General features: G+C 39.8%; 1 protein-coding gene across 9 annotated transcripts in view; it reads left to right on the top strand.

Moving 5' to 3' along the window:
• TANC2 (tetratricopeptide repeat, ankyrin repeat and coiled-coil containing 2) overlaps positions 1-15,185 on the top strand; it is a 369,572-nt gene that overhangs the window by 299,571 nt on the left and 54,816 nt on the right. For all 9 annotated transcript variants that reach the window (XM_044247669.1, XM_044247668.1, XM_044247667.1 and 6 more), the window contains 2 exons: positions 2,125-2,291; positions 5,472-6,079. In XM_044247669.1, coding sequence (XP_044103604.1) covers positions 2,125-2,291; positions 5,472-6,079 — 775 coding nt within the window. The remainder of the gene's footprint in view (positions 1-2,124; positions 2,292-5,471; positions 6,080-15,185) is intronic.

Here is a 15,185-nt window from a genome sequence, read left to right as displayed (position 1 = left end):
GATGTAGTTGAAATTGGGAGGCAGTGATGTGCTGATAAAATTTTAACAGCCAGCTGGAGAGGGAGGGTTTGTAATATTTGCCCATTTCCACTGTGTAAATAAATATTCCCACCTTGGCCAGTTTTAGGCTACCAGCTGTTTAACAACCAGTTCTTTAAAAGACTGCAGTGGGTTTTCCTGGATCAGTACAGGGTGGCTTCAGCCCACCACTTGGTGGGTCAAGGTGATGGTGCCCAGTAAGGAAGAGATCTATTATAGCTGCCAAGCCGAATGTAATTAGAAAATTCCTCTATGGACATTAAAGGCATAATTGTGCTTATAGGCGCCATGGTCCTCGAAATCAAGAACATAAGAGCCCCTGCTTTTGTGGGTCAGTCCATTAGTTCCAAACAACTTTTTTGTCTTTCTTAATTCTTTGGACTCCCTATAGGAATAATGTTTTTTCTTAGTACTATGTCATCAAGGATGTCATTTCATTAGTAATCATTGTTAGCAGAGCTGGAATCCATAGTTCATTTCAAAGAGTCACCAGATGAAAGTAATAGTTAAAATTCTTCATAATTTGAGAACTGACTTACAGTCCTTACGATATTAAAATTAAATTGCTATAACATAAAGCTTGTACTTTAGGGGAGAAATAGAAAGTTTTATTAATCATTAAAAAATCTGCATATTTTCAAGTAGGAAACCAAACTATGTATTTTCGATTGGTCTTGACTCTTAAAAGAGCTAGTCTTGTACAGAAGTCCATGGACTTTTCCTTCTGTCCCCAACTTCCTCTTTTCCTCCTCAGACTCAGATATAACCTGTGTTCCATTTCAATGACTTCTTTCTTCCCCCTGCTTTCCTCCTTGCAGAACCTGTTAAGTCCTACTGTGCATAGTTGATCCTTAAACAACCCAGAGGTTAGGGTCACTGACACCTACAAAAACAAAAACCTGCATACAACTTGTGACTCCCCCCAGAATTAACTATTTATAGCCTACTGTTGACCTGAAGCCTTACCAATAACATGAACAGTCAATTAACACATATTCTGTATGATGTATGTATTATGTAATGTATTCTCACAATGAAGTAAGCTAGAGAAAAAAGTTATTCAGAAAGTCATAAGGAAGAGAAAACACATTTACAGTACTATACTGTACTTATCTTTAAAAAAATCCACATGTAAGTGGACCCATGCAATTCAAAGCCATGTTGTTTAAGGGTCAAATGTAGTAATTTTTACTTACTACTTGCAATTCATTTGTACTGAAGTGTACATTTTAATCTCTATAATTTGTTCACTGTGGTTCAAGAATCACAAAGCATTTAATGAGAGTGGAAGCCTGAAAACCCTCCAACCCTTTTTCAAAAGCCTAGCCCTAAAGATAAACTGATTTTGTCAAGCTGGGAGAATATAGAGTTCAGGAGGGAACTAAACATGAAAGTGGCACGTATCTGTCTTTCCCATTGACTCCTTCTTCCTGGGAAGATCACACAAGGGTCTGGCCCCACTGAAGCTGCATTAGGTGCAGTGTAGGAAGCTGCTAGTCTGTAAGATCTTGGGATCCAACCTTCCTTATTGCGATCTCTCTGTTGGCTCGGATTTTTTCTCTTTGTTCCACCCCCTTCTTCCCCACTACACATTCACATGAAGGCATATATACTGCTTTGGATTTCACATTAAACCTTTTTCATAGGGGCAGGTGGGGGTTATGAGAAGGAATTCCCAAAGGAACATGTGACTCTGTTCTCTTTAATGCTATCAGATAGAAAAAAACAACACATTATTTTCAGTATTTTCAAGATTGGGAGAAAAATGAATTTCCATGTGCAAATTTTCACAAATGTCTTGTTCAGTCTGTCACACAACTGATAACATAGGGGAGATGATGATCATACAGACACTTCATATGTCATATATATAATAAAACTTTCACCCCTGATAAAAACAAAATGAATTCACTAAAAAAATTACTCTTTTTCTTTATAATAAATTATGTACCCTGAACATTTAGTAAACACACAAGAGATCTTTTTCTAATTTTTTTCCCCCAAAGAGATACTTGGTCAAAGACCCAAAAAGAACTCAGTTATCCACTTGGTAACTATTAAGTAATCTGTTTCTTTCTGCCTCAGAGAGAAAAATCCCAGATGAAGATTTCATCATCCTAATTGATGGATTAAATGAAGCAGAATTTCACAAACCGGATTATGGGGATACAATTGTTTCATTTCTGAGTAAAATGATTGGAAAATTTCCTTCTTGGCTCAAACTAATCGTAACAGTTAGGACCAGTTTACAGGTATGTGTTTGTTTGCTTTGGGACCATATTTCTCTTGCAGAGTGCTTAAACAAACAAGGTTCTAGATCTGTGCTCCCTTAGTGGTAAGTTGTTTTTTGTGTTTGGGTTTTTTTTTTTTTTTAACACCTCTACCATATCCTGGAGCACTAGCAAGAATAATTCCCTAAGAGTATATTTTGAGAGTAAGAGATCAGATGATCTAGAGAGAGCGGTCTCTGTATATGTATGCCTCTCTTACATAGTGGGCTGGTGGGATAGCATTCCCATTGCTCTGGATAAGTTTTGATAAAGTATCCCTCAATTAAATGAAAAGAGAGTCTATTTTTCTAGACTTTGTCCTTAACATAGCAATACAAATTCAGTCCCTAACACTCTAATTTGCTGTTTGACTTTTGTTTGACTTTTTTTTTTTTTTATCATTTAATGCCATGTAAAGCCCAGTTCTGTCTGCCATGTAGAGTCAGATTTTATCCTTCCCCTCTGCTTCAACTTGAACAACTTTTCTATAACAGGACAGTGTATGCCTTCCTAAGAAATATTGGCAGTATTAAGGCTTTAGATTAAATGTACGACAACTGGGAGATAAGATTTTTTTTTTAATCTTTTTTACCTTCCATCCTCTCCCAATGATCACTTAATGGCCTGGAAGAAGGACTAGAAATGTGGGACTAAGCCTGCAAAGACATATGGGCTAAGGATAAATGACTCCACCTAATCTCACAAGATTACATAAAACCTTGTTCTCACTGTAGCTGAGTTGGTGTCCCCTATTCCTTACATACTCATACTTGGTTTGGAACAGAATTTCTTCAACCTTTTTTTTTTGCCTAACCATTGCCTTGTTTGTTAAACATCAAAGTCTCACATATTATACACCTATCCCACTATCTTGATATAGCCCATGTGTAATAATTACTAGTGTGCAGAAAACAGCTTCTCCTTCCTTTTCCCCTCTCCCAGGGACTTAGTGGTACTCCTGCATGTGGACCAATTAGCTTTGCTCCCTTCTTTGATCAGAAACCGTACTTACAATGCTGGCCACCACCTTACAGATGTGCGTTATTAATCCCAAAGTAATTTAAATTAAAGGATGTGGATAAATCAATGTAAATGCATCTTTATAACTAAAAATTGTGTAATCCATTGTTACTGGTCAGTAACTTGATTGTTAAAGAAGAAGGATGAAAAAAAGAAACTTACAGGAACACAATCTCTGACTAGTTTTACTAAATGTATGCTTAGGAGATGTTCTTCTCATTTGTATTTTTACATAAGACCATGTGCAATCTCAAAAGACATTTTAAGTATGACTTGACAGAATGACTTTAACTTTTCAGCTATGCCAAAGGACAGGAAAAGTACTACTATGCATGCTAATCTACAAAGTCAAAATTTCAGTGTCCTCATAATTCAAGACCTGTAATAACTTCCCAGATACTTCATTCACTTCGACCAAGAATTTTCTTATTTTCATTCAGCTCTGACAGTGAAATAATTCATAGGTCTTTAAAAAAACAAACAAAAAAAAACCTCATATTTGATCATTCATTATTTCCACAGACATTTCTTAAGTACTTCACATGTGTCAGGCACTTCCTAGGAGCTGAAGATCGAGCAGTAAACAAGACAAATTCTGTCACTGCCCTCATAAAGCTTATATTCCAGTGAGGAACACAAATGAAAACTAAGTGAAAAATTAAACGTATATTAAAATTTTAGATAGTATTGGTGTTATGAAGACAAATAGGATAAAGAGATAGTTATTTTAGACAGGGGATTGGGAAAGCCCTCTCGCAGGAGCCTGGCAAAATAATGAGATCTGATTTACCTTTTTAAAGGATTTTTTTGCCTGCTGGACACAAAGATAATAAAATGTAGGGGATCAAGAATAGGAGCAGTATAGGCGAAAGGTGATGGTGGCCTAGACTAGAGTGGTCATAGCAGGGACCCTGTGAAGTGGTCATACTTGGATTATACTTTGAAGGAGAATCAAAAGGACTTAATGATGGGCTGAATGTAGGGTGAGCAAGAAAGAAGATTCAAAAGCAAAACATGGGATTTTGGTGAACAGTTGGGTAAATGCCAGCATGAGGAAAAGAGAAAGATCACAGACACCTATAATTTTGTGGTAGGCTTGGTAGTGATGCTGTTTGTTGACATGGGGAGGTTTCTCTGGTAGGGGGCAAAATTCATTAGTTCTGATTTAGCCATGTTAAGTTTGTCTATGCAACATCCCGATGATGTAAATGTCGAGTAGACCAAGGTATACGATAAGAGCTCAGGGGAGAGGACTAAGTCGGAAACACAGGTTAGGCCTCATCCAGGCGAGGCGAAAATTACATAAAACCTTAGCAAGAACCATTTCAGTGAAATGATGCAGTTGAAGTCTGATTGCAGCACATAGAGGACAGAATGGGAAGGAGGAACAAGAGATAGGAAATAAGGAAACTCTTCTATGAAGTTTTGCTAAAAATGGGGACAGAGATATAAGATAGTATTTGGGGGGAGGGATTGCGGTGCCATTCGTCTGTGTGATCCAGTAGAGAAAAAGAAACAGATGCAGAAGAAAATAGATACTTAGAGGACCAAAGTCTGTATGCAGATAAAATATAATCCAGAGCATAAGTAACCACAAAGCCCTATCACCTTTCCCCAGTATACTTTCCAGCACCTCACCAAGGTACCAAACATATTAGAAGTATTCCTTTGGGCTAAGGCCTCTGCAAAAAGTCTCCATTAAAATGTAGTCATCCTATTAGGAAGGTTGGAAAAGCACATTTTTATATGGTGTTCTTTGAGTCCTCATGCATTTCTCTTACTGAATTGTACTTTGACATTATGCCATGGTTTACACTGAGAAAAACTACAACAAAAGAGTTATATGGCGCTCCATTTTCCCTTCACCTTAGGAGTGTTATTTAGAATATTGATCATTAAATCACTCCGAAGGTAGCCTTTATGAAGACCCATAAAAATTTATCTCAAGTCTCAACATTAGGAAAAACTGTGTCCCCTCTGTGCAACAGATGTGTTTTAACCTGTGGATACTGATACTTGATCCTGTTTCCCTCTTTGGCCACTCAGAAGTTTAGTATCAATGTGTGGACCTCAGACTGTATCACAAGAGTTAGGGGAAACTGAAGGTCTTTCTGTGTCTCTCTCTCTCTCCATCTGTTTTAGGAAATTACCAAGCTGCTGCCTTTCCATAGGATTTTTTTGGATCGACTAGAAGAGAACGAAGCCATAGACCAGGATCTGCAGGCTTACATCCTGCACCGGATACACAGCAGCTCAGAGATCCAGAATAACATTTCACTTAATGGCAAAATGGACAATACTACATTTGGCAAACTCAGTTCTCACCTCAAGACCCTCAGTCAAGGGTCCTATCTATACCTGAAACTCACATTTGACCTCATAGAGAAAGGCTATCTAGTGTTAAAGAGCTCTAGCTACAAAGTAGTTCCTGTTTCGCTCTCAGAGGTTTATTTGCTCCAGTGTAATATGAAGTTCCCCACCCAGTCTTCCTTTGACCGGGTGATGCCTCTCCTGAATGTGGCAGTGGCCTCTCTGCACCCACTGACTGACGAACATATCTTCCAGGCCATCAATGCTGGTAGCATTGAAGGCACCCTAGAATGGGAGGATTTTCAGCAGAGAATGGAGAACCTCTCCATGTTCCTAATCAAACGCAGAGACATGACTCGTATGTTTGTACATCCTTCTTTTCGAGAGTGGCTTATCTGGAGAGAAGAAGGAGAGAAAACCAAATTTCTCTGTGATCCCAGGTAAGCCATCACCTGTAATAAGCAATTCTGAGCCTATTTTGTATTGATTGCATGGAGCATGGGTATTGAAAGCAATGAGAAGTGTTCTTCATTGAACATTTCACGCAAAGGCAACATCATCTCTGTTTCTTCCCCAGACAAGGCTGTAATGAGGTTTATTTTTTCACAGTGTTATTTCCGTAAGACTCAAACTCTGCATAGATATTTAAAATACCCTCCTACTGTACTATATATTCCTAAATAATTTTCTTTGTGCTACTGAACCCAGGTTATAACTAATTTAGCCATTTCATAGACTTCTTCAGTGTTCTTCCAATATGAAGAAAGAATTCATATATTGTTCATCTCTTTGACTTAGACCAAAATTGCTTTAAAATTGCATTTGCCCTTTTAAAAGCCATACCACTTTTAAAGCCACCAGTGACTAAGCCCATTAGAGCCCAGCCAGTGCTAAGGTTTATGCTGGAAAATGGACTCTTAAAGCTCATAGCTAAACAGACCTGAAGAGGTCAGCTGGCCTAGCTGCCCTCCTTATAGATAAATAAGTTACCATTGCCCCTATTTTACAAAGGTCCCCTTTTAAAAAGGCCTTAAAATATTGAATCAGTGCTGGAAGTCACCAAGTTAATAGGTGGGGGAAAGGAAGAAGAACTAGAAAAAGAATGGCAGGTATGTAGTACGTACCACCTCTCCCTTGCCCTGCAGCTGTGCACACCCAGCCCTTTCACCTCATCAACTTGACCCTGACTTAACTCTTTCTCAGTGCAATATGCCAGACGAGGTGTGAAACTGTTTCCCATTCTCTTGGGTAGAACCTAGATCTCTAGCATCCTAGTGAGGTTTGCTTTCTACTCCACACTACCTTTTTATAAAAGAATTATTCCTTTAACAGAGTTGGTATTTCCCAAAGCAGACCTATCCCTGCCTTCCTGGAAACAAAGAAGACACCAACGACATAGCTGGCAAAAGCAGAACTTGTTTTGGCCCAGAAAGAAGAGAGGCCACATTTGACTGTGCCTCCATCCATGGCTCATCAGAGAGACTAAACCTCTCTGACCATGCTGGGGTTTTATTTCTCTCCTGGCATGTTCTTTACCCAGCCTTACCGGACACAGCTGTGCTTGTGGCCGTGCCGTCCAGCCTACTTCATGCCAGTTCATTAGAAAATTAGTTCCAGATTCTGATGAAGATATTAAGCCAGGCAGGAGATTCTGTGGTATTTTGGTATTTTCCCTGAGACAGGAACTTTTAAAGAAACAAGCTCTAGTGGAAAGAACATGGATTTTTGAGTCATTACCTGCATGTAAATCGTATTTCTTCCTGGAACTGTGACCTTTGGAGAGTTTTATGTTTCTGGGACCATTTTCTTACCTATGTAAAAGAGATAATTCCTAGAGTTGTTGAGAACTAAAGAGGTCATGTAGTATAATACCTAAAGTAGTACAGAGTACAGAGAAAGTGTTCAAGGAATGTTCTTCTCTCTACTCCTGCCTTTGCAGTAATAGACCCTTTAGATATACCTTAACTAAATCCTGTGGCTAATTCGATAGGCAGCAGTAGTCTTCTGCTATTAGTATTCAAGAGCACAAGATTTAAAAAAAAAAAAAAACTGAGTCTGAGTTTCTTCTATAAATTGTATGACATTCCCAAGAGTATTTTATTATAAATCCCACTAGTACTGCTACAATCGTTAGTACACAGAGTTGGCGGCCACATATTTAATAAAAAGAGACCAATCTAGAATTGCCTCATGAAAACTTAGAAATCTATTTCCAGAGAAACTTTGCTAGTTGATCTGCTCTCTCTTTTCCTGGAACATCTCAGAGAATTGAATGCCGAGGTCCAAGGCAACCAGGCTACCACCGAATTAACAGTATCTTTACATTTTATCTGAGATAAAACCCTCAGGGGCTCCAAAAGGAGAAAATACGGTATTTTGTAGCCATATCCTGACTTTACAGGCTTACCTTCTCAACATGATTTATTAACCAGAAACATCTTGGCAACCAACTGATAACACGGGGACAAGCAAACACTTCTAACTTCTGATGCTTTGTAGTCTGTTCCCTGGTGACTGAATAACATGCAGAGCTGCTGAGGGATCATCATATATCACTTAATGGCAGAGAGAATAAAATAGTAGGACCAGGAGTTATCAAAAAAGCTTCCTCACATTTCATTTCAGTTGGAATTCAGCCTTCTGCCCAGCACTGTCTGGCACCAGCTTTGTTACTGAAGTATTGATCTCAGAGTTTGAGGCCCCCTGGGTCAATGAGATGGAAATTCACTAAGAGTTTAATGCTATTGGCAAAGCCCAAGCTGGCCTTTCAGAGAAACTGGCTGTAATTGCTTTCCATTTCAGGCAGTCTGATTAGCGGGACTCTTTCAAAGCAGGGTTTGGCTTTGTGGCCTTCAGCCTCTACTTCCTGTACATTCCCCCTCTGCTTTTCTGTTCTTCTGTTTCTCCCTGGTTTTCTCTCCAGAGCATTGCACGTATTTCAGTAGACCAGAGAGACCAATTCAGTGCCTCCAAAATCACACCATGTAAGCCCGTGCTGAAGGCCTGTCTCCATGTTAAGAAGAACTCTCAGAGGCAACAGAACGTCTCTGGCTCTTCAAGTCCATCTTCCCAGGCTTTCAGCACTCACTCGTTCACCCTGAACTTGCTGACCTTATTAGGGAAGTAGACACAGAGGAGAATATTCTGTACTGAAGCCAAAAAGTAGTTGATCTTCCTCAGAAATAGGCCACCCACATAAGCTGAAGGGAGTCTATAATCTGAGGATGGTGCAGAAAAGAGGAAATAGCAGAGCCAGAGGTCAGTGCTACAGCTGAGATAGAGTTTTCCTTATTTTAACTATCAGATGGCCTGTTGTCCCAGCATGTCAGCTCCGACATCCCAGAGAGAATGACCTAATGTTGCATAAACATGTAACTGTCACAGAAAGAGATGAGTTATAGATGTCTTTTCTTAGCTTGGTAACAGGATGGGTGTGTGTGTGTGTCGAGCTGTAAGCAGAGCATCACTGAAATTTTTTTTTATCACATCAGAACTTCTAAAACTTTGGATTTACATTCTGGATAAAAATATGCCTCTTGAAGCCCTGACAAACCTTAGACTTCACCATCTTATTCTCTCTGTTTCCCACTATTCATCACTGTCATATCCTGTCATACTCTGAGATTAATCCATCTTATATTTTATTCCCTCAGGCACTGAGATATCAGATTAACTCACTAATCTTATAAACTAATCTCTGCTATTATGTTAATAAGAGGAAAAGAGCAAACACATTTGAAGCAACTTGTGCGTTTCAAGTAAGGTGTTTGAGAAGAGCCATCAGTCTTTGTTATCTAACCTATTGATAACTTTGATCATTGAAATTTGAGGCTGGGAGAGTAAACAGTTGGGGGCTGCTGGCCCTTGCTGCTTAATATTTCTGCAGAGCGTTAGACGTAATATTTCTGCATGAACCCCCACCCACTTTTGGTTTCCATTCTTCACTATCTTTGTCTTCACGGTATCTAGCCTCCCCTTCCATAGGAACAGCTCACAGATCAGTGTTTGTATATATACATATATATATAGGAAGATACATGTAAGATCTTTATAAAAAGATCAGAAGACTCAGTTATCTTATTTTTAACTGTTTGAATAAAACGCATGAGGTTTGTGATCTTTCTTTGAGTAACTGAATCACTATGACCTAATGAAGTAATGATTTGGGAGCCTCATCTGGGTCGACCTGGTTTCCTCAAACTAAGAGAAGCAAACTTTATGGCAGGCGAAGAGGGGGAAGGGCTGCACAAATCCTGTGAGGATAGTTGAGTACTTACTTGACTCTCTGTGACTAGAATTGGTATCTTATAATACATGGTCTGTTGAGGTTTTTCCTAACTATTTTGGTCAATGTTAGCCCGTGAGTTACATATTGAACCCCTGATGCTCCAGAGTCCATGCCACGAAGCAGACCATCGGAGGAGAAGCAGTTTGCCTAAGGCAAAAAGAAGGCATTCCCCCTAAAAGGGAAAACGAACTCTGTGCAGAGGACCTGCACGGCCTGCCTTCTTAAAGAATACATGGGTCTGAAGTAACCACAGAATGGGGAGCTGCAGGGTCAAGGGGATCCTGACTGTTCTAATCCAGACATGAGCCTCTGGGCAGGATGACATTTAACCTTGCCCTCGCTGAAGCATGAACTCTGGGTTACTGCTGATAGCCATTGCAGGCTCCTACAACGAATTCTTACATTGGAAATAGGTTCTGCTTTCTAAAAGCAGTAGGAAAGAATTCAGCAAAGTGACAGATCATGGGAAGGAAAAAAGGGTCTGGAACCACATCAGCCCTTAGGAGGTCTGGAAGAGTTACAGCAAGGAAAAAGGCGGTGTATATCCTTTACTAGCTTTTGACTATTAGTATATGATCTTACCTGCCTGGAAATATTAACTCTCTAATCTCTGTGCCAGGTCTACATCTGCTGCACTTCGAATTCTTTTCTATCACTGGGGGGAACTTAGTCTTCTGATGTCACAATCTGAGTGACAATCTCTCCAAGGAGAGATTTCATTCATGTGTAATATTATTAGAGATTTGTCTAATTTGCCAATAAATTTTCCCTTATTATCTTATCCAGTTTCTAACTCCCTATTGGCATCAAGAATAAATGTGAGACTCATATCTGAAGTATTACTCTAGTCACCTAAGGTCATGGTTTTGTGATTTAATGCAAGGGAGATACTAGATAAAATCTAATTATATCTTGGACTATGTCCAGTTTGCCAATTGCATGAATGTCCTTCAACTTTAAAAATTTGTTTTCTCTCAGTAGAAATTGCGGGACCCACGTCTATTAGTCGAATAGACAAACCATTCCCATCTTTAAAGCTCTTATACTTTCAAAGATGGGCAATGATAATTCTTTTTTTTCCCCTTTTCCAAATCCAAAATTAAGTTTGGAGAAAGCTAGTAATCATTCTCACTGTCATAAAAACTCATGTGAAGTTTCCTAAGCTAATAAATATACAGAGACATAGTTATTATAAGATGGAGAGAGAGCATTCTTTTATGATTTGGAAAGCATGCAGAAGAGTCAACCGAAGAAAATACAAAAAGGGCTTGTATTGTCCTATATTTGATTTTGCTACAAGAAAGTAATATTGCTTTATATGTTTAAAATTATATATGTATTTATATGTATTTTTTAAGTGGTTATGCCCTGAATAGCAAATGCTGATTAAAACAACTTCACTAAAAAAACAAAAATAGGAAGAAGTAGAGCAGGCAGTTAAGGAAAAGTTTTGGTACCAAAAGTAGCATAGGAAGTAGAGGCCTATTTGTCCTATTAATGAGTACTGAAGCAACACTGGCTGAATGAAAAGATGGGAATTCCACAGGCTTTTCTAGGTTGTCAAACCAAGATTAATGGCCCAGCAATCAGAAGTAGTTTTCACCAGCTTAGGGGGATATGACAGCGCATTTTCTTTTTTGTGAGTGCAGCAACTTAGTCAACTGTCTCTAGAGACTTTTGAAAGCAGCTAGATCTCCACATTTGGTAGAATCAGCACTAATAGCCTGTCCTCTCAACCGTAAGAACCCACAGCTGTGAGACATGTATTCACGCAGCCACCATGAGCATATCCAGTTGGTTTGGCCCTTCCAATTTTATCATAAGTGTTCCCTGACTTGTTTCCACCTCTGCAGATCACACCCTCGGTTCTCACATGAACTACTTTAACCTCCTCACTAGGGAGAGCCTCCCTCCCCTCTATCCATTTTTCACGAGCAGCCACAATCATTTTTTTTTTGAAAGCATAAATCCAACGATGTAACTTCCTCATGAAAAGCCTTTAATATCTACTTCAAAGCCCTCTATCACAAAGGTATCTTCCACCCACCTTTTTAAATTGAGATCCTTCATTCTCCCTCTTATTCTCCCTGATATTCTGGTCATAACTGATCGCCTGCTAATTCCCAGAACTTGCTAAGCTCTCCCACCTCTGGGCCTTCGCGCTTAACAATTCCCGCCATCTGGAGCTCACTTTCCCTGGCTCTTCACATGGCAAGATCTCTCACTCCTCCTCAAATCTCAGCTTAAAACTGCCATCTCCTCAGACTTCCATTTGTCACCTTATATAAGGAAGCCCCTCCTTGTTTTCTTCATCATAGCAACCTATATACTTCCTTCCTAACAGTTGTCACAATCTACTATTAATTTGTTGTATGTGAATACTTGTTTCTATGATCCATTTCCCCCTATAGAATATGAGCGCACTCATGAGGACAGGAACCCTTTCTGTCATGCTCACCTTGGGCTTCCTAGTGATTAATACGGTACCTGGCACACAGCACTCAGTAAATACTTTTTAAAATAATGAATTAAGTAAACAAAGGAATGATAAGTGATACTAATTCTAAGCTTGCAACTAAAAATATTTGTGAAACTCTTCTGACAGCTCAGTAGTGTCTTTTGTTCACTCTGTCACCATGTGTCAGGAATGAGTGAAGACACGCATTTCCACAAGGGTCCAATGAACAGTTATTAAGTAATATTTTCAAGACTGTGTTAAGCACTGACGAGAATACAGATATAAGTTAGATAGATCTGTCTACTAGGACTTACTGGTTAGTGGTTTTAACAGACACATTTACAACTCGCTACAAATCAAGACAGAGTGCTATGCTAGAGGTATAAACAATGAGCGAGCAGCATGGGGGAGGAAGAGCGATGTGATAAATCTTCAGTGCCTGCTGCTATTGTTCTAAATTGTGACAAGTCAGTGGAGCCATAGCTCTTCAGCTTCCCAGATCCCTGCCAACTGCCCAAAGACTTCATTGTCAGAGGACGAGTGTCCATTTTCCTCAGGCCAGTGATGCCTTAACGGAACAGAAGGGCTATAGGAAACTGTGGGGTGAAGTGGGAGAAAGCAGGAAATCTCTATCCAGATTCCGTATTTAAAAAGATGGAACGCTGCTCCACCCACTTATACAAAGGCAGATCCTGGGCACAGTCTACTTTTACAGTCTGCGACTTGGGGTTGACTTCATCCAGCTCTTTGATTTCACTTCCACGTTGAATCTGAAACAGTAGGACAAGCTGACTAGCAATGTATTTGGTATCCAGGTGCCATGAGAAAACCATGACGAGAACATGCCAAAGCAGTTACCGACTGATAAGCTAAAGAGGGAAGACATTTTTGCAAAGATGTGTGGGTGTCATTTGCTGAGAATTGATAGCAACAAGCAGACTGTAAGGCAGCAACCACCAAAGTGTGCCTGCAGGCTGAGATTCTAAGATGAGACGTGAGAAGGATCAGGAATGTCAATCTCTTGTCAATATTTGAGTTATAGTTATACTCCTTCACAGTGAAATAGTGGCAACAGAGACGCCTGCAAATTCAAGGCCAAAGTAGGTTAGTGAGTTAGAAAGCAGACCTGCAAGTTCTCGTGTTTCTTTTTCTTGACCCCATCTGCTTAGCATGGATTCATTCATGAAACATTTATTGAACTTCTACTCTACACCGAGGACTGTGCTATCCACTAGAGAAACTTAGACAAATGAGACACCTCCTGACACTAAAGCCATTACCTTTTAAAGGGGAACCAGACCCCAAGCAACCAACAATAGTGCCATAGTACGGAATACCCTAGGAGCCTAGACAAAGAGGAAATGCTTTGCAGAAGAGGTGACATTCCCACTGGAATGTCTTGAAGGATGAGTTGATTCCATGAAGCAGCTCTGGAGTGGGAGAGCACTATAGGCAGGGAAGACAAGGTCAGGGCAGGAGCAAAAGCAGGTGTGAAGATAGGAAATGCCTTTGCTGAGTTGTGAGAAGATGTGATTAGAGAGTAAGACACGAGATCAGAAAGAATGAATGGAAGTGTCACTAGGAAGAAAGCCTTGACTGCCATGTTTAAGACTTGATAATTTATTCTGTAAGTAACAGGGAGTCTCTATAACCTTTTAAGGACAAGGAGACAATGATTAAATAACTCGGATGATGTAAAAAATAGTTCTAATGAGTGGTGTATGGAAGATGGATTGAAGAAGAGGAGAGAGTGCAGGTAGGAATACTTGTTATGAGGTTTATAGCAATAGTGTAGGTAAGAAATGCCAAGACCTACAGTGTGAGAATGGAGAGCAAGGTATAGATGAGAGAGACATTTTGGAGATACTCAGAAGCACTGGGTCTTTTTTTGTGTACAGCCATTGAGGGTGGAGGGCTTAAAAATTACTGTGAAACTTACCTTGAATGGTGGTGGGAAGTGAAACTACTGACCAATATAGAACATTCTGAGGAAGGAGGGCTTCTAGCATGAGCAACGGCAGGAGGATGCATAATGGGATTCATGGGAGGAGATGAGTCCTGTTTTGGACATGTTGTTAATGAATTACCTCCAGGGAAGGTGCACAAGTATATTTAGAATGTGACTTTGGAAAATAGGGAAAGAAAAGAGTCAAAGCACAGGGTTATGGATTTGGAAGTCATCAGCAAGTACCTGACAGCAGAAGTTGTAGGACTAAACAAGGTAACCCAAGTTAAGAGTATAGAACAGGAAGTTTAGAAGCATGTGAACAGAATAGTTATATTTGAACGCTAGGGGAAATGATGGACTGACTAATAATTTACAAGGGAAATATTAAAAGAAGACACAAGAGAAAGTAAGGTCACGCAAGTCAAAGGAGAAAACTTTTCTGGGCCAGGTCTGAAGTGATGAATATAATTTCTGCCTATATCCCATTAGCCAGAACTCCATCCTCATCCCCACTTGAATAAGTGAATGCGAGGCTCCTGGCCAAGTCGCCACCTCCTAGCAACAAGTGTTGACTATGGAAGGGAGCGCAGATCTTTTGTAGACAGCTGTCCCTCTTTGCCAGGTAATTCTGATCTTACTAGGTCTCCCTAAATAATTCCCCACATCTACCTCTATGCTAGAAAGTCATTCCACAGCAGCCTCGCACATTACTTCTGCCCAAATTATAAGATAGTTCAGCTAAGCTTGTAAGCAACACCTTAGCAGCGGGCTGTAACTATACCACTTTATCATGTCTGAGCCCTGCACAGAAGAATATCAAAACACCTAAGTGGTGTTTCTCTGAAACACTAA

The sequence above is a fragment of the Neovison vison genome, chromosome 5, assembly GCF_020171115.1.
Source record: "Neovison vison isolate M4711 chromosome 5, ASM_NN_V1, whole genome shotgun sequence".
NCBI classification, from domain to species: Eukaryota; Metazoa; Chordata; class Mammalia; order Carnivora; family Mustelidae; genus Neogale; species Neogale vison.
The sequence above is the reverse complement of the archived record's forward strand: the minus strand, read 5'-3'. Positions and strand labels throughout refer to the sequence as shown.